At 48.0% G+C, this 22,875-nt stretch overlaps 6 protein-coding genes across 6 annotated transcripts; 3 read left to right on the forward strand and 3 right to left on the reverse strand.

Moving 5' to 3' along the window:
• Positions 1-2,289: 2,289 nt before the first annotated feature.
• Positions 2,290-3,439, reverse strand: CDV56_106421 (uncharacterized protein; the record flags this gene model as incomplete). Its single annotated transcript, XM_026760040.1, has 5 exons — positions 2,290-2,361; positions 2,435-2,875; positions 3,001-3,174; positions 3,250-3,332; positions 3,403-3,439. 5 exons carry the CDS (start codon positions 3,437-3,439, stop codon positions 2,290-2,292), a joined length of 807 nt encoding a protein of 268 aa, XP_026616553.1.
• A 2,871-nt stretch (positions 3,440-6,310) lies between these two features.
• Positions 6,311-6,935, forward strand: CDV56_106678 (uncharacterized protein; the record flags this gene model as incomplete). Its single annotated transcript, XM_026760297.1, has 2 exons — positions 6,311-6,638; positions 6,694-6,935. The coding sequence occupies 2 exons, from the start codon at positions 6,311-6,313 to the stop codon at positions 6,933-6,935; spliced, it is 570 nt and encodes a 189-aa protein (XP_026616554.1).
• A 959-nt stretch (positions 6,936-7,894) lies between these two features.
• CDV56_106757 (putative L-serine dehydratase) lies at positions 7,895-9,080 on the forward strand (the record flags this gene model as incomplete). The annotated part of the gene is made up of 3 exons (XM_026760376.1): positions 7,895-7,959; positions 8,008-8,061; positions 8,129-9,080. 3 exons carry the CDS (start codon positions 7,895-7,897, stop codon positions 9,078-9,080), a joined length of 1,071 nt encoding a protein of 356 aa, XP_026616555.1.
• A 2,757-nt stretch (positions 9,081-11,837) lies between these two features.
• CDV56_106975 (uncharacterized protein) lies at positions 11,838-14,258 on the forward strand (the record flags this gene model as incomplete). Its single annotated transcript, XM_026760594.1, has 2 exons — positions 11,838-12,262; positions 12,341-14,258. 2 exons carry the CDS (start codon positions 11,838-11,840, stop codon positions 14,256-14,258), a joined length of 2,343 nt encoding a protein of 780 aa, XP_026616556.1.
• A 1,021-nt stretch (positions 14,259-15,279) lies between these two features.
• Positions 15,280-16,903, reverse strand: RPT5 (proteasome regulatory particle base subunit RPT5; the record flags this gene model as incomplete). Its single annotated transcript, XM_026760753.1, has 3 exons — positions 15,280-15,938; positions 16,015-16,430; positions 16,578-16,903. The coding sequence occupies 3 exons, from the start codon at positions 16,901-16,903 to the stop codon at positions 15,280-15,282; spliced, it is 1,401 nt and encodes a 466-aa protein (XP_026616557.1).
• Positions 16,904-17,325: 422 nt separating this feature from the next.
• CDV56_107236 (uncharacterized protein) lies at positions 17,326-22,176 on the reverse strand (the record flags this gene model as incomplete). Its single annotated transcript, XM_026760855.1, has 14 exons — positions 17,326-17,441; positions 17,511-17,582; positions 17,632-18,082; positions 18,347-18,449; positions 18,506-18,589; positions 18,921-18,938; positions 19,010-19,494; positions 19,581-19,626; positions 20,870-21,341; positions 21,396-21,727; positions 21,787-21,896; positions 21,955-21,974; positions 22,041-22,054; positions 22,112-22,176. 14 exons carry the CDS (start codon positions 22,174-22,176, stop codon positions 17,326-17,328), a joined length of 2,388 nt encoding a protein of 795 aa, XP_026616558.1.
• Positions 22,177-22,875: the final 699 nt, after the last annotated feature.

A 22,875-nucleotide genomic window follows, 5' to 3' on the forward strand; every position in this document is an offset into this window, starting at 1 on the left:
CTGTATTGATACCTTTTAACCTGCACAAGCGCAAGTTGAAGTTTGGCTTCTGAGTCTTTGCTGGCCCGAATCCGATCATATGCAGCTTTAGCTCTTGATACCCTCATCTGGTATCTTGCCTTAAGTCTCTGCAGTGGATCTTGCTTTTGTTGGGCCTTTCTGGGCCTTTCGGTCTGCACATCTTTCTGCGTTCTTTGGTTATCTCTGGAGGACTTTCGTCGTCAGCAATGGTGATGCTATGTGGAACCGTCGGTGCTGTAGATCTGCTCTGTTGGAGGCGTGAGAGGGCATCCGCATTCCGGTGCACTCGACCGGGGCGATGGACTATCTTCATGTTGTCTCCGGATTGCGAGAGAAACAACGCCCATCGGGCTAGCCCTGCGATCGTCACTTTTCGTTATTGGTGACTTGTTGGAGTCCATCACGAAGAACTCGAAATTAGCGCCGTCACACAGGGTCCAGTGCCCTTCCTTCTGGTTGGTGAAATCACAGGCTAGCCGTCGGTTCTTCCGCTGGGGAGCTGCGGAATGCAGTAATCCTTTGATATGGCTGAGTGGTCGGGAAACAGAGTGGATTGGTTTCCATCTAGGTACTGTCGGAGTTTGCTGATTGCCCATACTACCGCGGCGACTTCCAGCTCAGTGGGCCAGTAATTGCCTTCCACGGAGGAGAGCTTCCTGGACAGGAATAATACTGGGCGTTCCTTGCCTTCATTATCCACTTGATGTAATGCTACGCCAAATCCAAGGTTTTGGAATGGCCCGTCTGGCCCGTCTGGCCCTTGCCTGGGCTGCTTAATGGGCTCTTTCTGCGGCTTTCTGCGGCTTTCTGCTCTGGGGTCTGACCTGCTTCCTTGGCCTTGATCTTCTCTCTCGCTCCTCTACTAGCCGCAGTAGCCGATCCAATGTGTGGAGTACAGACAGGCATATGACTTGGTCTTTTGAGGACCAGGGCGTAAACTCCCCAAAACATTCTTTGGGATGGCATCGGGTCAATCCGATACTTTGCGGCATCATCTTGAGAAAGGAGCCCGGGGGTTGGCACAGAAAGTGACGGAAACCTATGATGCTCTGGGTTGGTGTCTTTGCTCATAGACGCTTGATAGTGAATGCTTTCGGGCTGTTCTGCGCCCCGGATGCGTGTCACAAAGACATGACAATCCTCTCAACGGTCGAAAATGAACCAGCAGCTCTGTTGGTGCCGCTGAATGGGATCCACGGCAGGCTGATCTTCATGGCTGAGTGTCTGAAATCGACATCCTAAGGTAACATGGTTTGCCGGCTTCAGCTGTGGCCGGTAGCAGACGATTAGAGAGGACGCTCGTAACGTCTCTCTTCGAGGACCTTCGTAGGCTTAGTAACGCTCCTGGAGAGGATCTGAGAAGTGATGAACTTACAGCAGTCGAGATTTGCATGTCCCATGGACAAAATTGGCAAGGTCGAAATGACACTTGTGTTTTCGACTTTCGTCAAACCAGAGACTAATGGACAGTTAATATCTTCCGTCTGGATGTGAAGCTCGGAAGACATACCTTTTGTTTTGAATCTGGAAAAAAGACATTTCCAGGCTCAGTTAAAATGAAAGTCCATGCAACCATCTTGATCACTTTCTGAAAGTATTAAAATACCCCGAGCAAGCAGAAAGCACACCGGGTGCCTGCAGACACCGATAACAGTGGTAGGAGATCCAATCCCCAATGGCATTAATAGCCCACTGTTGGTGGGCATCGTGTAATTCTGTTGGCTGACTTTAATGCGGAGTGTTAACCCTATTATAATATTATTATATTAAAGGTCAAAGGAAACTTTTGGTGTATCAGTGAAAGGCATGTCATACCTCGCAGCTCTTCTTTCAACGCGTTCATCATCCACTAGTGACTGACAGAGTAACGCACCATCATCAGGGTCGACGTCCTCGTAGATGACTTCAGTAAATTCTCTAATTTGGGAATTCGGGGAACAATTTCGTTAAATATCTTTTGGGCAGAGGGGGCTGGGGCGAGCGGGCGAGCAGCTGGAGCAGCATTAACATAAGTAAATGGTGAAGGCCTGCAATGAGAGAATCCGTGACCTTGACGGCTCACAGAGAACGAAGCAATATGAATCCCATAATTGCGAAGACAATTGAACAGCTTGGAAAGAAAGAACGCAGCAGAGAACAACGAAGAGAATCACTTACGAAGGAGGTGGTTCGGTACGATTTGATGCGGTTTGACGAGAGGATGCCATAGTTGTGTTAAAGTAGCATGCAGCCATAGAGGCAAAGAGGAAGACACCTGCCTGACGTGGACTACCGTCTCATCATCGAGTATCCTGGCGAGCTCTTGAACAGTCCCATTTCGTCGGCATAGGAATGGATCTGCTACATTTTTAGATCAGTTACAGTCAGCAACGAAGATACAGCGCTTTCAAAAAAGGCAAAGATGTAGGCGTACCCATAACGCATGTGGAAAGGCGATTTGAAAGGTCAGAACTTGGTGGCTGACGTTCCGTTTCTTGTTCTTTGCAGGGACAATGCGCTTTGGCTTGGGGTTAAGCAAAGCGAGCTCGCCTTGCTGCCTTGGCATGTTCCGGCAGCGCAGCTTCTCGTTCCCTGATATCATCATCTTGAATACGGCGGTATTCCCTAGTATATCCCTGGCTCTTGATACTGTGCTTTCTGCTTCTGTCTTATGGCACTTGTCTGGGTCACTAGCACATAGCCGCTGCTGAGCAAGTCTGTTTCGCTCCCGGAAAGCAGCAAGCCGTTCTTCTGACATTGCTGCCTTCCGTCTCTTGTAGTTATCGCGAATCCCTTGTAGTTGTAGTTCTCTGGCTTTGAGTGTATCCGCACTGGATTCCTTAATGATTTCATCAAGGGCAGCATTGCTGACAATCTAGTGCTCCCGTTGTGTCTCAATCAGAAAAGTGTGCGAACAGGCACCATGCTAAGTAAATACGGAAGTCGCAAATCCGAATGGGCAGGCATTCCGAAGTGGCCAGGAGACTATCCCCATGTAACCCCTAAGTAAGGTGCAGTAGATCCCATGCCCACTTGCGGCATGACAGAGGCTGCTGCCCAGTCCAAGACGGGAGGCCTGGCATCACCGCAGGATTCCCACGTGAGCGCGGAATGAACCAAGCATTGGGGTGCAGGCACAGGAGCAGGAGTGGCCGGAGTAAAGGCAGGAGTATGCTGTCGCGAAACATTAGCTTGGTTACTTAGAAGATTCCTCACAGGGAACCCTCCCACAGACACATGGGGACTTACCGCGTACTCGGAGGGGAGAAGGGGGAGCACGTGAGCTCTGAGAGAGAAGAGGACTCGCGAGAGGACGGTACTCTCTGTGTTTCCTTTTGTTTGTTAGCATATTGGCAGATTCAATTCCGGGGATGGGTATATACATGGCCCTGGTACTGATACTTCGCCCGGCGGAGAATGACTCTGTCGCAGTTTTCATATCTTGATGTGATTCTAAGAATATCCATTGAAGCACATGTATAGGCTGTTTGGTTAAGGGTTGAACTTAATAAGATGTAAATAGTTAGTGATGGGTAGGGTAGAGGTAAAGATTTTCAGAGAGAGGAAGAGGGAGTAGAGGATGTTGCTAGCTTCACTACACTTACAGACAGAATTGATATTCACTAAGCTAAAGTATTGACTGTGAATATAGTTAGTGAATCCAGTAGATCCAGCAATAAAAGCAGGCAGTGAATGTAAGGGTCAAGAAATATACTCTGTGTTTGGATGATGAATATAGGTCCTCAACATGTTCAGGGCCTTTCCAGAATTGATCTGATGGATTATGTATGGAATATGCTCTGACATTCATAGAAGAGGTGATTTAATGCAGTAGATGTTAAGACTCCCTCTTCTGGACATTACATTTAGACAACTCCTGCTGGTATTCTTGCTTTTCCTGTTGATATCACCAGCATCCAGCCAAGTATACTCTTGTTATCGAAACACCATTGAGCTTAAGCAGCCCTAATGCTCGACAACGCTCCGTGTCTTTCAAAGCTCCCAACCGATTCGATGCTCAATGCAGGCCAGCAAGCATGTCTAGCTGGTTGGCAAGGACTCTTGGTAGATTGATCAAGGCTCCAGTTCCTACTGTATGCAACTAAGTATATCTTGAGCGAGAGTGAGTTCGATGACAATAGCTATCACGATGAAGAGGAAATGAGCAGCCGAACAACTCCCAACATAGTATGAGACATGATGCTTCGGCGGCTAATTCGTTACACCAAGAAAGCTTTTGAATCACTTTCTTGACTTTAGCAAGCTTTCAAGTAGGCTGCGCTCAACCTCCTCTTCTATCAGAACCTGTCTAAGGCTTGCTGCAGTATGATGATTATGATGATGGCTAAAGCTCAAGGGGGTCGTAATGAAAGAGTTGCATAGTCAGACACACTGTATTGGATATGATGTCCATGATCTTGCAGACTGTTGCCAGTGGCAGTAGAAAGCAATATTCCAGAGAAGTTCGAGTTGAAGACGACACTCTCCCCACGCATCAAATATTCTATCACTTCCACTACGGACAACTCTAGACGATATTGACTAGTTTATAGTTAAGAGTGTTGAGAAGTCCGCCGGTGATGCAACAAGGCTGGAAGTATGCTCCAACTGCTGTAATCTCTGTATAGAAACTAGAAGACACTGAACTATGCTGTTGATTCACCTGTTTAATCAGCATGCCATTCACCCCTGATTCTTTCACCCCCTTTGCTGAACTTACCGAGCAGTATTCGCATTTATCTCAATGAGATGAGTGAAGTTGACGTTGCTTAAAGGGATCGCTAGATGTGAGGCTAGTAAAGCGAGCGAGATGCTTGGGGTATATAAACCCCCTTTGCCCCTATGCAATCTGCATCTCTTGTCTCTCCATCATCAACTGTCTTATATTTCAATAAGGACAAGCCCTGAACCAAACAGCCTACACATGGGCTCCTGGATCTTCCTGTTATCTTTGATACCCGCCAGGCGTCTCCCTCTTTGCCTCTATGGCTGCGTGCTGCTTTAACGCAACTGTTGCATTGAAAGCAACATCTTCCTTGATACTTTTGGAAGTGACCAAGATTGCCTGGACCCCCATTTTTGACTAAACCTGGAAATGTCCTTTTTCCAGATTCAAAACTAAAGGTATGTCTTCAGAGCTTCACATCCAGACGGAAAATATTGACTGTTCATTAGTCTTGGCGCAGATGGTGCTAAGGCAATTGACAACTCAGACCGCTAACAGTCCTTTGGGCTCAATGTCGCGACAAGCAAGATTATTGTTTAAGGCTTTCTCTGGTCTAAAACATTTGAACAGATCATGGAAATGTTTCATCTTGAACACAGAGTCACAGACCGCTCAGAATTGAGCTCTCATCCAATCTTACTTGTGAAGCCCAGTGACTGACTGGTGTTAAGTGAGTATTTCTGACCTATTATCAGTTATCAATACTCACATGTTATCAGGAGGATTTACTTCAAATTTGAGACAGTAGAGAGAGTCCAAGTATTTATGGAGCACTATGACTGCAAACTCTTCGAGGGCCGAACTCTACTCCTTGGCTTCTGTGATGCTTCCCAAGATTTCTGGGGGAGCTGCTCAAGGACGGACAACGGCTATCTTAGCTAGTCTTGTGTCTCTTATGAGCAAACTGGTCCATACCCCGGACCTAGAGGGTCCATATGCTATTTATATCACGCTGACGTATGAGCTTGTGGCTAACGCTTGTGATACTATCCGGGTTCTGGCAGAGGATAGTGGCCTTGCTATCCTTTGCCTAACTAGAGAGAACACAGATGCAGAGTGTCGCCTCCAGGACTATGATATCATAGTCTCAACACCAGGACTTGACCTCAAGGTTGAGGACAAGTCCCTGGTGTTAAGGGGGCTGAGGTATCTCATCATTGATGATGCCCATATATCTCTTGGTCATGGTGCAGTGGCAGCACATACTAAGAACATCCTTAGTATTATCCAGGAGAATCAACGCACAGACCTGGTCATGTCCATCATTTCAAATACTGGTTCTACCCAGTACATAAAATCTGCATGTTCAACACATGTCTCCTTGCAGATTTTAGGTACTCAGGCAATGCTTAGCTTGTCATATTTCCCAACAAATGGCGCCCAAAGGACTGCTGTGATATGTGACATCCTCACAAGATGCTGTCACAACCAGAAGGTAGTTGTCTTTGTCTCTCGCATTAAGGAGGGTGAGTCACTTGAGATCTTGCTAAACAACACTAGGCTATCTGCCCAGGTGCAGATGACTCACAACAAGAAAGCACTGAATGAGCGGTCATCAATCATACAGGACTTTAACGAGGGCAGATGCTGGGTCTTGATTACTGCGATTATCTCCAACCGTTCGACGAATTCTCAACCCAGTACCTAAACTCCACCAAACACCTCTGCTTACGGGTTTTGACTGCAATTCGGGACAGCGAAGATAAGACTCCCAAAGAGCTGGCCGAGATTGCGGAATACAAACAAGCAAAAAATCGTGTATACCAGGGACAATACCAGAAAGCTTTGCGACAAAACCCGACTCCAGAATTCCGGGCGAGAAATAATAGGAACAACCTCAAGCAGAAAGAGCCGACACGAGCAAGACGGAAAGCAGCAGTGGCCGCCAAGCTCTACCGACGACGATCGGCCTGTGTTTCTCGACCAGGAAACACGCCTATCACTCCTGATCAAGGTGGACAACATAGTCCGCAACCTCAACGGGAAGGTAGACTTTGCCGTGTGGTACGAGGGGGACAGGAATGGCATGGGGACCAATCTCATTGCCGTGGAGGCAAAGCGGCGTGGGGATGCCAAAAAAGGCATACCCCAGTGCCTTTCCGAAATGCCCTGTACGGGCAAGGACTTGTCCACCTTCTTATTACCGGACAATCAACAAGTTGTTGTCTTTGCGTCTCGGATCAAGGATGCGGAATGGCTTGAGAGTTGAGACCATTCTTGACGGAACCCAGCTTTCTGTTCCGGTCACTCACTGTCAAGAAAACCTCTATGTAGCGGCACTCGCACATTCAAGAATTCAACGGCGCCAACAAAGCAATAGGCCAAGTGCTCAGGAAGGAGACAGAGACAGCTAGGTACACAAATGGTGGTTCCAGTGTCACATCGAAGGAAAGGGAAAGAGAAGAGGCGATCGCGTCTAGTTCTGCAACAGGAGAGGCCACTGCTCATCGCAGGTCGCTATAGGTTTGCTCTGGTTATATGTGTTAGCGTTGGAAGTGGTGTCCTCGAGGCGTTCTAATGGCTTTACCTCTCTATATTGATACCCCGTGGGCTGTCTTTACTTTGAACCTTTGACAACGAAGGACTTTTTTTTTTTTTTTTTTTTTTTTTCAAAGGTGTTATGCTCTCTTCCTCCCTAAAACTTCAGTGAATTCTTACTCCAAGGTTCATCCTTGTTACAACATCAGTTTGACAATGTGGTCCTCAATCCAGGCAAGAATGCTTCAAGCCCTGGAACAGGATCCTGTAAATATGCCGAGGACGGAGGTGTTCATGGACTCAAGGGTGTTAGCTAAGTTGACAGGAATAGTCGAAATCGTGATTAGCTCATTTAGGAGAATATCGACAACATGCCTTCTTCAGAGTATTACCAACGTGGCGGGAATTCATTGCGTGTACAGAATCGAATGAGAGAGTAGTGTCTGGACTCCGGAGTCGGATAGAATATGGGCTCGAAATGGAGGGGATGTCATCCAAAGGGCGCACGGTTCGGTGATGACTGATGAGGATCGAAAGATAGCCGGAAATTGCAGGTATAAAAACGATACAACTTCTTTGATTCAAAATAAAGACCGGTGAGCAACAGCAATAGATTCAAACTCAAACTTAAACTTTCTTCCATACTTTATCGTGACATTTCAAGTTTCAACTCGAGTCGCTCTCATTACAATGCAAAAGCCGTGGATAGAAACGCCTCTGATCGAGTCGGCAGCACTATCCAGGGTAGCCGGATGGTAAGAACATCCTACTTTCCTATCTATCCAAACACTAATTGTATGTAGCAGAATCTTTCTGAAACTCGAACTCCTCCAGCCTTCTGGATCCTTCAAATCCAGGTACAACACAACACCAAAGAAAATCTTCTAGGTCCTCCAGAGTCCAGACAACTGACAGCGCATCCAGGGGCATCGGCAACCTAATCCGCTCTGCATTTCTCGACCCAGCGAACAAGGACAAGCAACTCCATTTCTACAGCTCCTCAGGAGGCAATGCAGGCCTGGCCGCCGTCATCGCAGCCCGAGATCTAGGCTATCCCTGCACAGTTGTCGTACCACTCAGCACGAAGCCGTTCATGATCAGCAAATTGCGGGCGGCGGGCGCTGCCGACGTGATCCAACATGGAGCAAGCTGGTTCGACGCGGACACCTACCTACGGAAGAATTTCATCGATAATCAAGATACCCAGCACTCCTCGCGGAGAAACATCTACGTGTGTCCGTACGACCACCCAGAGATCTGGAAGGGCGCTGCGACGATGGTATCCGAGATGGTCGACCAGTTACCTCCGCGAGATCCCTCGTCAACATGCAACTTTCCAGCTGATGCGATTGTGTGCAGTGTTGGCGGTGGGGGTCTGTTCAATGGGGTTGTCGAAGGACTCGACAATTACCTGCAATCACAAGCAATGGATGGAATGGGACAAACTCGGAGAAATGTCAAGGTTCTGGCTGTAGAGACACAAGGTGCGGATTCGCTGGCGCATTCGCTACGAAACGGGAGTCTTCAATCTCTCCCCGGTATCACCTCGCTCGCGACTTCCCTCGGATCTGTTCGTGTCGCTGAAAAGACCTTCCAGAACGCAAGCTCGCCTCCGGCCGGCATTGACGTAGCAAGTGTCGTGGGCTCGGATGCGGAGGCTGCTCAGGGTATTCTTCGATTAGCTGATGATCTCCGGCTCCAAGTTGAACTGGCATGCGGAATATCCGTGGAGGCTGCTGTAGGAAGACGATTGAGAGATGTCATCCCGGATCTTACTCCGAACAGCAGGGTGGTCATTGTGGTTTGTGGAGGAAGCAATATCACGGCTGAGATGATAGCAGAGTATCGTCTCCAACTTGAGAATGGTTGGAACTAGACCGGTCCCCTCCTCGGTGAAATGTAGGAGGCATCATGCACTGAGTTGAAACAGATTTGTTGGCACCGGAGGCTTACCCAACAAAAAGGTCATAAATACTGAGAAGCAGAGGCGGAAAGGAGATATAACGGGGTTGTATATGATAAAGATGAAGGATACAGTGTATAATAAGCATCCTCCTATAGAATCTCGCCTGCCTGAATTGGCAGATATTAGTGATAATCAAGTATGAGAGAGAGCTCGCGCTCTCTCATGCAGCAGAAAGTACCGTATAACTGGGCTTAATAATGATTTATAGAACTCGTTGCCCTATTGATGAAGGTCAGATCTTGGATCAAGTCCTGATCGGAGCAGGGATGCACTTATTGCAATTCTTCCTCCGCTTGACAAGATCCTAGATCTCCTTTACAGGCGCGGTGAGACAACAAAGGCTGTCTGTTCTTGTTCGGTCAACTTTTCTTGCTTTGACGCCATGATCATTATTTGAAACCTTCGAGCTCCAAGATGTGTTGTACCCCACAGGGCTATGGAAGACTGACCTTGGTTCGTATCTGTCCAAATTCCAAAGTATGAGTTCTGAGGATGGACTATTTTAGCCACAATATCGGCCTTGAGCTCATATTGATATGGCATAGGGGCTAATCTACATATCCCTGTTTGCAACTTGAACTTCACTGTTAACTCTTCACGTTAATCCCGGACGGTGCACTATGTGGGTAGTGTGTCCCGACGGTAGTACGCTATTGCTGTGGGTTCAGACATTGGCCAATGCATTTGACTGCTAAATGCACTAAAGTCATGATTCTGGTGAAAGAGTTTGCTGTATCTTGTGACTAAAGTCTACACTCATTCCAGCCTCGAGGGAGTGCCTCTATCAAAATGATGACAAGAAGCCATGCTTCTTAACCTCTTTCTCTCAGTTTTAGCCTTCCCCCTTAAGTCTTCGGAAAGATGAAACGTTCGCAAGGCTCCATGTAATCCTATTTGTCTCGCGTTGATGTTGACTGATTAATCCCCGATATCATGTCGATCATTGCATTTCACCAAGCACAGAACCGGCAGATCTTACTCCATTGAGGAGCTCATAGGGGATATGCAGCAGTTAGATTACCGGGTTACCTCGACTGCGCGTTCCGATGTACCTCTCTAGATGGAAGTATGGAATGTCCATGGATCCATGGCTGCAATGACGAGTTCCGCGAGCGCTCCGTAGGGAAAAAGGCAGATACCGCTTGAGTATTTGGGGCTCGAGGGACGAAGTCTAGGTAAACTGGTAAAGAATAGGGGCCATATGACCCATCAAGTCTGATGTAAATACTTTGTAGTTTGTACTAAATACAAAGCCAAAAAGTTGATGAAGCTAACGAACTTAGTTTTTGCCTGATTAGGCTTAGTGCTGCTGTTCCTGCCGCGAACCATGACTACCCCACTGCACTAACCACAATAGCACTAGCGTGGGTTCCTCATCCCATGGGTGTCGAGGCATCTATCTACCTAGCTATGTATCTAGTGTTTTTTACCCCTTTGGTCGTAAGTCGTACGCAATGTCCACCATCGGCGTCATCCATGATCCATCCTCCTCCCTTCATGTCAATGTTATGCATAACGGACCACGGAATGTCTCAGGCCGTCAGCGGCTGTGGGAATTCGCAGACCAAGACCAATGGTATCGACTGTCCATCAGAGAGGTCGAAGTACGCCGTACGATCTCCGTAATACCAACCTATCACCCTGAACGCCCGGGGCTTATGTTTGTGTTCTCATCTTTACTGGATCAGGCAGTGCCACGCCCGCATTCAGAAGAATTAGATTGACTAATTCTCCAACTAACTCATTAGTTCCGACTTCGATGTTCTCCTTTTGTCCTTTTGCCGTTACTTACAGGCTCACAGCATGCACCTGCAGCCAACTGGAGGGCTTGACGCCTTGACTGTTTGTCATGCCACGTTTGGCACCAGTTCTCCGCTTCCTCCACAGTTCCTGAGCACGAGTTGCTGCAGCTCGCTGCATTTGCATGCTGGGTTGCATCATGCATGGATGATGATGCCAACAACCAAAGGTCCAAGATACCTGCGACTCGCGAGGCTACGACTACGAGGCTACGACTTCCATACATGAAACCCGACTAAGATTCTCATTCCTCTTGTGGGGATGATCGGCCTTGGAGTGCCGTCCCGTCTTCTTTTTGACTGGTTAAACCTTCCAACTCGTGGTATGTGGAAACAAAGAACACAATTCTATTTGGTGCTTGCAAAGTCAACTTCGGACCGCGAGACTTGAAAGGGGAGGGAGGAATAATGGGGGAACACGAAAATCACAAAGCTACAATCGATGACCCTGAGTTTAGACTTTAGACTGATCCGGGTACTCCTTTACTACTTCTGTCTCCTCACCTCCCTCGTTGTGTGGTCCTTGTCAAGTCACTCATGTTGTCCTGAAGAACATCCTTCGAGCTTCGTTCTAACTTCTTTCTCCTTTTCCTTTTCCATCATCGTGCGACTCCTTTATCGTGTTCCTTATCGGGCCCGGGTTTCAGTAACCATTTGACGCTTCGACGAATCATTGACTGACTTGCAAAAGTGGATATTTTTAACATACCAGAAGTGCTCTTGAACTCTTGCCTTCGGTACTTGGACTCCCCACCTACGCCCACTGCCTGCCTCCATCCAGCTCGTCTTCGCTCCCCTTTTGCGGATTACTTTTCTTTCTCATCCTCCTGGTCACTACATCTTTAATGCTCGCTATACACGGTCCACAATGAGCGTCGTCGCCAGTAGACATGAGACCGCTGCTGTGCCCTATACGACAATACCCCATCATAGCCAAGTCGTCCCAAACTATAAGGATGCTGCCTATGGGGTGACAGTACAGCAGATTCCTTCACGAAAATCGTCAGTCTCTTCATTCAAAAGCAATTACAGCGTTTCGACTTCTCCTACCTCCTATACTCCTTCCTCGCCCACTTCTTCATATCGCCTTTGCGACTCTGCTGCTTCGCTGGACAAGATTCTGGAGCCGGTCTTCAAGCGTCTACCCCAGGAGGTATACGATGGCATCCTCAATCAACTACAGTTTCTGCACACAGGCTCAAACCAGTCCGGTTGTTTGACATGTTTCCAGCGCGACCTGCACGCTCTTTCCTTGACTTGTCGAGTATGGGAAAGGGCTGTTCGAGCCAAACTGTGAGTGAATTTGATGACAGTTGCATTTTGACCCATTTGGTTTGATGACTTGAAACGCTGACGAGGTCTGTCATGAAGCTATACTCGCATTCACATTATCGGAAATGATTCTCCTGCTCAGCTAAAAAAATATCGGATGAAAAGGGGCAGCCGCCTGAAACTTTTGAGACGGACCCTTCGCGAAAGGAAATCGTTAGCCAACCTTGTCCTGGAGCTTCGTGTACCGCAGATGGACCTTCTTTTCACAACAAGCAAGCACAGCAACCAATGGCAAGAATACCGAGACCTCGTCGCCTCCGTTGTAATGGTGTGCCCCAACCTGGAACGGTTGTTGGGTTTGACCATCGCGTACAACCACGAGTTCGATCGTCTGACCCATGCACTATCGACACGGAAGAAGCTCAAGGAACACATATGGATATTGGGTGAGGGGCCGGAGGTCTCCGAAGAAGAGTCTCCGCGCAACACTTCTTGTCCGGGCAGCTTGGGTCCTCTGCAGATGTTTGAGTTTCTGGATTACCATGTTTCCTGGTCGAATCTGGATACTCTAATGCTCCATGCGTTGAACGGAAAAAGTGCCCTCGAGCCGAGCATCTTCCTTCGCATGTTCCACCTATTACCCTCGCTGCGTCATCTTTGCATTTCATCCTTTGATGCTGATGCCTTCGCGGATAGCGCTTTGCTGTGTCTACCGCCTCTGGAGTCACTTCGGCTGGAAAGCCTGCCAGGTATCACTGATACCGGACTATCACAGTACACCTCCCGCCCGGAGTCCCGCTCGCTGAAGTCCTTGGCTCTCGTTGAACAGAACATTCAATCCTTGCTTGTAATCTCAAAGATTTTAGCATCGCTTAGAAATCTAGAGCGTTTCAAGATCGTGCAGACGGACCATTGTCCGACGTTGAATGCCGATGGGCTTGTTTTTCAGCCGCTGTTCGCGTCGTCCAGTCTCAAGCATCTGCATTGGGATGTTGCTTGTCCCAATCCGAATACTGCCCTGACGAGACTTGACTGTGCCCCATTCGCCAAGCCACCCAAGCATATTGAGACACCGAACTCGCATCTGGCTCAAAGCATTCTTTGCTCGGGTTTCCCCCGTCTGGAGACCGTCCGAGCACCCTCAGATATAGAGCCTCCCGGAATTCTTCAGGCTGTCTGCCAGCCTATTCCTAGAGGGCAGGCCCTGATCAATTCTGACCGATATAGCCTGCCTCGGAGCTCTCATGGCTCTGTTAGTACCCGCCCATTGGCCCTCCCAGCGGGCAATAATCTAACGTCAGCACGAATACGGGCTCAGACCTTCATTGACATGGCTGCCAAGGATACGGAAACCGGAATGCAAGTTCTCATCACTGATCACTCAGATTCGTACGTACCCGACAATGCCTTGGAGGATGCTTCAGATGATGAGCCGGATCCAGACATGGACCAATACGGATCACCATCTTCTGGTGAGAGGGCAAAGGAAGAGCGCGATGGGCCTGTCACAGTATACAACTTTCGAATGCCAGCGTATATGGGCCGAGTGGGTAGTAGAACTACCGAGAAAGATGTCTCAATCCCGCGCTTCATACTCCGCCCCGACCTACCTGGTCAGGACGCAGATGGCGGCCTCGTTGGATGGAAACACGTCCTTGCCTCAAACCAATCGTTGACCTACGCTGCCGGAGTCGGGGTCAACTGTTTTGGCAGCAAAGGTAGCCTGATTCCCCCTCCCCCCTCCGAGGAATCGCCGCCATCCCCAGCTTCCACGACTGTCACGAGATTTGGATGGGGCAGCATTGGTAGTCGCTCAGCATTAGGAACCAGTCCTATCACACCGACGACCCCGTCTACTCCCATGAGCCTGGCGTCTCCGACCGGGCTTCCCTGGGACAAGGATACCTGTACTGGATCCTGGAATTACAGTCACAAGAAGGGCAGGGACTGGTGGTTTCATATGGAACGCGATCGTCCAGGAAGTGTCGAAATCATTGACGTCAAAGGTCTCTTCTGACCGAGCACTCTACGATTCATGCTTTACCTGATGCAGTATTATACCACGATGCACCACTTTCTTCGCATCTTCCTTTCTCTCTCTCTCTCTATTAGCATACAATGGGACGCAGTCCCATAGATTGATGTGCAAGAACGACGGCGTTCATCGGTTGACTCGTCGCAATTTTACCTCATATCGGTGGAAATCGACTCACCAACTATCGACCTACTTTCAGGGTGAGGTTATTTGCTTTTATCATGGACACACATATGCATATCTACTCTCATATTGGATGGAAAATCGAATTCATGTCTGGACATGTATTTTTTCTCCAATCTCCCTTCTTTTTCGTTTTCGTTTTCATGCATGAGTGAGGGCATTTTCTCTGAATTCTTAAGGCGCTGCTGGTGTCCACTTGGACTGGTTACATATATTCCCCTTCGGTTTAGTCGTTTAATGTTCCTCCTGCTTTCATTTATTCGGAGACTTTCCTCTGTCTTTCTCGTGATTGATGAGCACACTCTGTACAGGCTTTTCTGGCATGCCGGTACGCAGGAAGCGAACCTCACAGTTCCTAATCGACGGTTGCAATAACGTGGTATGGTTCAGAGCGTGTACGGTGTTACGAAGATGTTGCTGCGGTGGAGATTGTTTCGCAGCTCCTCGGGAGTCCACCATTCGGACAAGACACGATCGGATATACATAATGTGTATCGCACTTAATACAATCAGATCATAGAGAACCGAAAGACATAGACATCGGCGCTACAGGCTTTCAACACGTCTAGGTATCTTGGTAGATATTCGATCAGGCACCACGAGAGTTACTCATATCATTATGACTGTTTATCTATCTGCCAAACAGATCCGAAGACGGGTGTGGATAGGAGACATCGCAAGATAAGAAACGAGGTTGCTCGTATGCAAACCGAAGACAGCTCTGAGCGACTTGGGGACGTAGATACACGGCCATCAGAGAAGGACAAGAGGGATGTAGAACAATTCAGAGACTAGAGGAAATGCGTTGATTATGTAATATCTAGACATAGATACCCATGTTTGTGTCCTTCTTCTTGGCCTGGACCTCGGCGATAGCATCCACGTAGTTCTCATGTCCGACCTTGCTCATGCCTTTCCGGAGAGCAATCATACCGGCTTCGACACAGACGGCCTTCAGCTGCGCACCGCCGAATTCATCGGTACTTCGAGCCAATTCGGCCCAGTTGACGGTGTCATCCACGGTCATCTTGCGGGAGTGGATTCGCAGGATGTTTGCCCGCGCCTCCTCATTGGGTAGAGGGAATTCGATCTTGCGGTCCAGTCGACCGGAACGGAGCAGAGCGGGATCAAGGACATCGATACGATTTGTCGCGGCCAGGACCTTGATACGATCATCCGAAGCAAATCCATCAAGCTGGTTCAGAAGCTCCAACATGGTCCGTTGCACCTCGCGGTCACCGGACTTCTCGGAGTCGAAACGCTTGGTACCCACGGCATCGAGTTCGTCAATGAAAATGATCGAAGGAGCCTTCTCTTTGGCAAGAGCGAAGCAGTCCCGGACCAGCTTGGCTCCGTCACCGATGAACATCTGCACCAGCTGAGGTCCAGCAAGCTTGAGGAATGTAGCGTTTGTCTCGGCGGCGCAGGCTCGCGCAAGAAGGGTCTTACCGGTACCAGGAGGACCGTACATCAGAGCACCTGCAGAAAAGAAGATATGCGTTAGACGTGCTGCCAAATGACACCGGAGCAGGGCTCGAAAAAAAGGTTGACATACCCTTTGGCGCCTTGATACCGATCTTCTTGAATCGTTCCGCCTCCTTCATCGGCCATACAATGGCTTCAACGATCTCTTCAATCTGCTTGTCCAAACCACCGATGTCCGAGTACTTCTCTGTCGGCTTCTCGTCGACCTCCATGGCCTTCACCCGATTGTCATACTCGGCGGGTAGTGTATCCAAAATTAGATATGAATCCTTGTTGACACCGATCAAATCAGCGGGCTTGAGTTTCTCTTGATCTACCAGACCGATGAGAGGAAGGTAGATAGTCTGTCGAGTTGAAGTTTTAATGACAGCGGACTTGCCCACTCGGGTAGCGTCAAGATCGATGTTGGCTCCTTCTTCGGCGGCCTCTGCCTCAACATCCAGATCCAAAAGCTCGACGACGTTTCCGACGAGGTAAGGTAGTTGTCTGTAAATAAAAGGGTCAGAAGAGTAATTGAAGGTCTTCAGATACATCCAAGCGATAGAGCTCCAACATCGCCACCGCTCCGGCGCCCCGGAAAGTCAATGGCAGCATGGCAGAGCTGAAGTGAATAGGGTAACAAGCATGTCGTACCTGTTGTTCTCAATTTTCTCCTGGTTATCCTTCACTTTCTCCTGCATTGTATTCTGTTCGTGTGTCAATCGTTGGTACTCGCTCTTCATTATGCGGAGCTCATTCTCCAACATCCGTCGCCGCTTGACAATGTCTGCTGTGCTCGAGTTGAGAATCTCCTCATCCAATAAACCCTCCTCTTCATCCTTCTTCTTCGCATCAGCATCTTTCATTTCAGCATCTCCATCTCCTCCAGGCTGCTGGCCATCACCGTCGCCATCGCCCTGGTCCTTCTTCTTGTCTCTCTGCTCGCGTTCGAGATCTTCCAGATCTTCAAGGGTCGACATAGTAACAGACGAAAATGTGTAAGTATTAGAGCTGAGAGAACTTGCGGGATCAAAGAGTAAGAGGGTGTATTATCAGGAAAAGGAAGGGGGCGGGATTTCGAGATAAAAGGTTGGAGACGTGAAGCTGTCCTGGTGATGCTCTGAGCTCCGGCCAAACAACGTCAGCCGCTCTGCCTACATCACGTGATAGCGACTCTACCAGCGTCCGCAATCATCTCCGCTCTCGCCAGCTCGGTACTTCGGCCTGAATATCATTATGCTTTGCTTCTCAAAAAAATTTTTTTTTTTTGATATTTACGTTTGATTGTACCTATGTTACATTTCCGGCATCATAGCCTTCACTAGGGGCTTCCCAAACGTCCCGATGAGGGTTGACCTTTGGCGGCCGTCTTCTGTAGCAAGGATACTGTTGGGCTCTCCGCTTACAGAAGCATATTGGGATTATCCTTGAAGTAAGCAAGGTTACCCAGATTCTCGATAACCCTTTCTCTTCCATATTTCAGAAGTCGATAACGTGAGATGAAGTCGTCGTTGTTGACTAATGAAGTGTTAGTAAGAGAGATACTGACCGAAAGTCGGTAAAAAGAAAGGCAAGAGAATAACATACTATATCCACCGCACATCCGCCGCTTGCCAGTGAACTCGGAACGACCATGAAGCATTCTCCAGTTGTCGAAAACTAGAAGTATAATTAGCCGACTCCCGCGAAAGGGTGTTTAAGCACTTACTGAGCGCAGTTCCGGGCTGAAGCTGTGTCCATATTTCAACGCCCGGGCGCTGGATAATATTGTTGAAATGGCGTGCAGCGTTATACCATCGGTTCTGCTCCTTCAATCCCCAGTTTCGTTTCGCCGCTCGATCGTAGTTGTTCCATCGAACTTGATATAGTCGGCTCAGTTCAGGATGGATTTTGAAGACAGGGGCCTGCTCTGCCGGTTGTATGCATACGTCCTCATTTCCACTTGAGTGGTATGGCTGTTTGGTAGCGGCGAGGACTCCGCAGTGTTTTGGATTTTCCTGTCGCATGATGGAGGCGGCCTTGAAACCGTCCACAAGCAAGCTGGCTCCGCCATGGCCATCAGTGTGCGACAGAAGATGGAATAGTTGGAGTCTAGCCGGATCAGTAAAATAAGTGTTATCTGTATGCGCGCCCAGAAATTCCGTGGTGTAGGCAGTATCCTTGAAGGTCAAGTCCGATGTAAAGTCCCAGAAACCACCTTTGATGCATTAGTACGATATCCTTTAGTGTAGAGAAGTTGAAGGTGACAATAGCCTGCGGGGAGGATGTATTACCGTAATGAGTGTGTCTGATAAAAGCAATACGTTCGAGAAGTGCCTTAGTTGATTCGGGATTCACCGGGACTCCTTTCACGAAACAGAAACCCCATTTGTACTTGACTGGCGTGAGCTGCCGGGCATATCTTGAGTAAAGGAGGAACTCACAATCTCATCGAGCCATCCTAACAATGCGAGGTCGTCAGACATAACTTCGGAGTACTCGACTTCAGGGTAAGAGTCCTGATCAGGATTGTAGGATGAGAATTCTCTGGCGATGACGGATTAATTGAATGCGATAATGTACAGGAAGAAGATGATACGAACCTGAATTTGAATGGCGCGGAGAACGTTTTCTTCTCAATGGTGAGGTTGACGTGTCCATTTAACCATGAATATGGAAATGTTCCCCTATGTCCATCAGAAACTTAGACTAAGTTAGCCTCTTGTCCATTGGTCTAACGTTTGCAGAGACTATACAGAGTACTTCAACGATCTTAGGACCGTATATGATATCTTGAGCATAGACCCCGGGGTGTATCTAAGACGCAACCAAGCGAAAGACGATTAGCGACTGCATACGCGGCCAGAAGAAACGGCAAGTCATACCGAGAAAGTATCCACAGATCTTTGCTTCGTATCTGGATGGACGCAGGATGAGCACTGGCAATTTTCCCTGATGATGCACAAAAGCACTGTGTGAGCTTCGATAGCAAATGCTAGCAAATACCAGCGAGCTCACCTGAGGAAGAATGGTCCGCTATGATCAATTAGCAAGTGGTCCTCTCTTACACATAAAGGCTAAAAATTATGATGTAGGGATTTACTTACAACTCCCCATAGCGAGACACATTTGAACCAAGAGGACCTAAGCGCACTGAAACAAATCTCCTCGCAGCATTCTTCGGTATTGAATCGGATTCCACATTGGCCTTCCGGTCAACTGTCTCTGAATCGGTTGTGGAGGAAGTCTCGTTTGTGGTAGCCGATAAATTCTCCTTTCCAACAGTAAAGGCTGTATCATTTCCATCCGTCAATGTGTTTATGTTTTCCTCTGCCGAAGATGTCTCGTTTACAGGCGCTGCTGGTAGAGTTTCCTTTTCATCCGTCGATGAGGTCTCGGTTGAAGGCGGCGGTGAGGTCTTCTTTTCACTCTCGGAGAATGTGTCTCTCTCATCTACTGGAGGATTCTGCTTCTCCTGCGCTGACGTCGTCTCCTTTTCAGGTGAGATACTTGAGTAACGGCGGATGGACGCGGGCTGCCGATTCAGTGTCAAAGGACGGACTGCGTTTGGCAGGCCCCGGGAGCCAACAACCTGTATTGCCGAGTCAGTAAGGCAGAGACATAAGTGATTCGCGAATAGTGACTATTTCGAGGTTAAATGTTACGTCGATTGCATACCAAACGCGTGTACTTCGGAATAAGTTCTGTTCTAAACTGCCTTGCGCTAACTGTCGCGTTAGTCCAGGTTACGGAAAAGAACCGTCCAAGAGTCATTACCAGACATGTTTCAAGGCCCGGGGAGCCCTGAGCGAGGCATAAGGGTTCATCCTTGTGGATGCTTCCGCAATGGCGCTTACAGAGTGAGGTGTCAGTTGGGAGGAAAGATGTGCTTTCTCCGCATCTGGTGTCTATCGCGGCGCGAAGCCGCGGTGATATCACGTGCTTTATTTGTAGAGAACAGAGCTATCTTCAGATTTGATGACAATGCCAACAACTGTGATATGAATGACAGAAAAGACGAGTAGGAATTCTATATCCATTGAGGTACTAGTCTACGGTTCTTTAGATGATTGGGACTTGACCTGACCAGGTCACTACGACCCATATCTTATGAGCCTGTTGTTTAATCTACTTCGGCCGAGGAACTTGCGATACCAAAAGAGACTGCGCCTCTGGTAGCCAGTTGGATATAAGGTTCGTCCAGCAACATCTTCCTTATGCCGGGGCTCACTATCGGGTGCAGTGAGAAACCGAGGTCTGCTGATCTTCTTACCCCTGATCTTAGCAGCCGTTTGGTTTGAGAGCACATGAATGAGTCTATCATGCAAACTACTAATACAGGTTGGACTGCCGAAGGAGTGGAAAGTGTTTTTTCAATCACAGAGAAAATGATTAGCTCCGGTTCTCATAAACTCATGATCGTATCGCCCATAGAACAAGGCAAGAACACCACTGCTCAGATGCGTAGTCCTTCAGACTTTCCTCAATTCGAGTGGGCGAACGAAAAGATTATCCAAGCCAATGAAAGGAAAAGAAGAGTGGATGTGAAACGTAGATAATAGGCCAAGATAATCTAAGGAACACGTCGGAGGTGGCTGGACTGAGCGTCAACTCGGGGTATCTACTTGAAAAAATTCGAGGAGCTTCATAAAGTCTCATGCAAAATCAGTCTCTCCGTTCGCGCCAAATAATGTGCCGTTCCCCTGCCATCCAATACAACGCCGAAAAGGAAGAACGAAGGACGAAAGAGACCATTCAACGACCCAGAGTCCATACAAGCAACCCTTCAAATATGCAATAATGCTGCCTTACAACGCGAAGCTTTCGTGTCGTTTGACAGCATGCGATCTGTCCTCAAATAACACGGTAGAAGAAGGTTATCGAGCAAATATCATAAGAAAGTGATGGTTTAGCACCTGCGAAGAATTAGCGCTGGAATGCTGCAGTCACGGCTAGGAATAACCTACATCCTGTAAAAGCAGTTGCCCTCGGCATAGCGCAACTTGTCCGTGGTCTCCAGTTTGTAAGAAATCTGGATGTCTAGGTCACGAGGGTTCTTATCGTTTGGCCTGTTCTCCAAGATACCGGACACGGACTCTTCTTCTTCAACAGTGAGAACATCGCGAAGATAGAACACAGTTTGCTTCCAGTGTGTGTACTTGGCGTGAGGGCCAGTGGAGAAGCTGATGGGTTTGTGGCAAGCGGTGAAATCAATGTCGAACCACGCGATGATGGCGTGAATGAAATCGCTGCGCTTGACGGGAAGGGAGAAGGGAACCTTGAACGACAAGTCTGCCTTGGTGACCGTGTAAAGATCGAAAGTAATGATAGAACAAGGATCCGTAACAAGGGCCTTGAGCTCGACTGTATCGACAAGGGGCTCCGTAAGGGCAATCTCCTTCATGGGGCTGTAGTCGAACCCGTAAACATTATCCCAGACTATAGAGAATTAGCTACGCCTTGAAAACCCAACATGGGCGAGGGATTTCTCACATCCGATCTTGTCATCCTTGTACTCGCCATCCTCAATCGCAGCCAAGTACATGGTGGCCTTGTCAGGGAAGATCTTGCCGCCAGGAGCAAGGTAGCGGTCACGAGCGTACAGAACGGTATCCAGCATGCTTTCATAGAGGAGGAAGTATCCCATCCACTCGGAGATGATGATATCCACGTGAGGGAATGGGAGCTGAACCTCCTCCATCTTTCCCTGAAGAAGGGTAATCTTGTCTGAGAGGCCGTTGACCGCGACAATCTCGCGCGCCTTCTCGATGATCGAGGACATGTCCACGCCGATTACGTGCTTGGCGCCTGCCTTCGCGGCGAACCTTTTGGCCATAAAATCAGTATATGGAGTGTTGATTTGTTCGAAACATGTGAGACGTACATGCTGAGAATACCGGTACCACATCCGACATCGAGAACAACCTTGTCCTTGAAAATGTGGCGGTTCTGATAAATGGAATCGCGGTATGACCGAGTCCGGACGTCGTCTTTCTGTGAAGAGATACTATCAGCACTAAAATCAATTTAATTCCAGATGCATATAACTTACAAGCATCTCCTCATGAATGCCTTAGCACAGATTTGTGTCAGCTTCGCGTACCCTTCAATGTTTTATGGACAATAGGCAGGATTTACCATGGTGATCATAGCTGTGAATAAGGTCAGAGACATAAGATCATACAATTCATGGAAAAATAAACTCATACCTGGTGAAGTAACGCACTTCGGCGTGGTCCATGCCCACCATACGATCAGCACTGCTGGTGATCATGGCCGAAGGCTCTACAGATTGTTGTCTCTCAACACCCTCCATCCTTGAAAAGAGAAATGCCGTTCAGTTGATAGAAAAAAAAAATAAAATAAAATAAAGGAATGAAGAACGAAGTGACCAGAACAAAGAGGTAGAAGCCAAACAAGAAAGCAAGATCTGCTTTTGTGATGAGATGAGATGAGACAAATGAAGTAAATATTATCTCCAAAATGACCCCTCAACCTCGACTTTTTTTCCCTCTTACTTTTGCCATCAACAGAAATTCTCCTCCAGAACAAACGCTAAGTTCTGATTAAGGTTAGTCTGAACATGGTTGGCACTAGACTTTTTCTGGTAATCTCCATGTGATCCCTTGAGCCCTCAGAAATCATATCTGATTAGGGTTGATGTACGAAAGCTCGGTGTTTTGTCCGAATGTTGATATATTATTATTCAAGATCTCCTCCTTGTCTATGTTAATAAAAGAAGTGTATAACTCTGCCAGTCTACCTGCCTCTTGTTGTCTGTCCGAGTATGCAAGTATCAATTTGTGGTTGGTTGAGACTTCGAGCTGTATAGATAGTTGGGACCCTTGTACGGTTGTACAACGAGGAATTGGCAGAAGCATTGACTTCATCAGAGGTACTCAGAATGGTAAAAAGGAAGAGGAGGGATAGATTACTCTTGTCAAAATTGTTAAACAGAGCTGTTATAGAATTG

Source organism: Aspergillus thermomutatus, assembly GCF_002237265.1.
Source record: "Aspergillus thermomutatus strain HMR AF 39 chromosome Unknown NODE_39, whole genome shotgun sequence".
In the NCBI taxonomy this organism is placed as follows: domain Eukaryota; kingdom Fungi; phylum Ascomycota; class Eurotiomycetes; order Eurotiales; family Aspergillaceae; genus Aspergillus; species Aspergillus thermomutatus.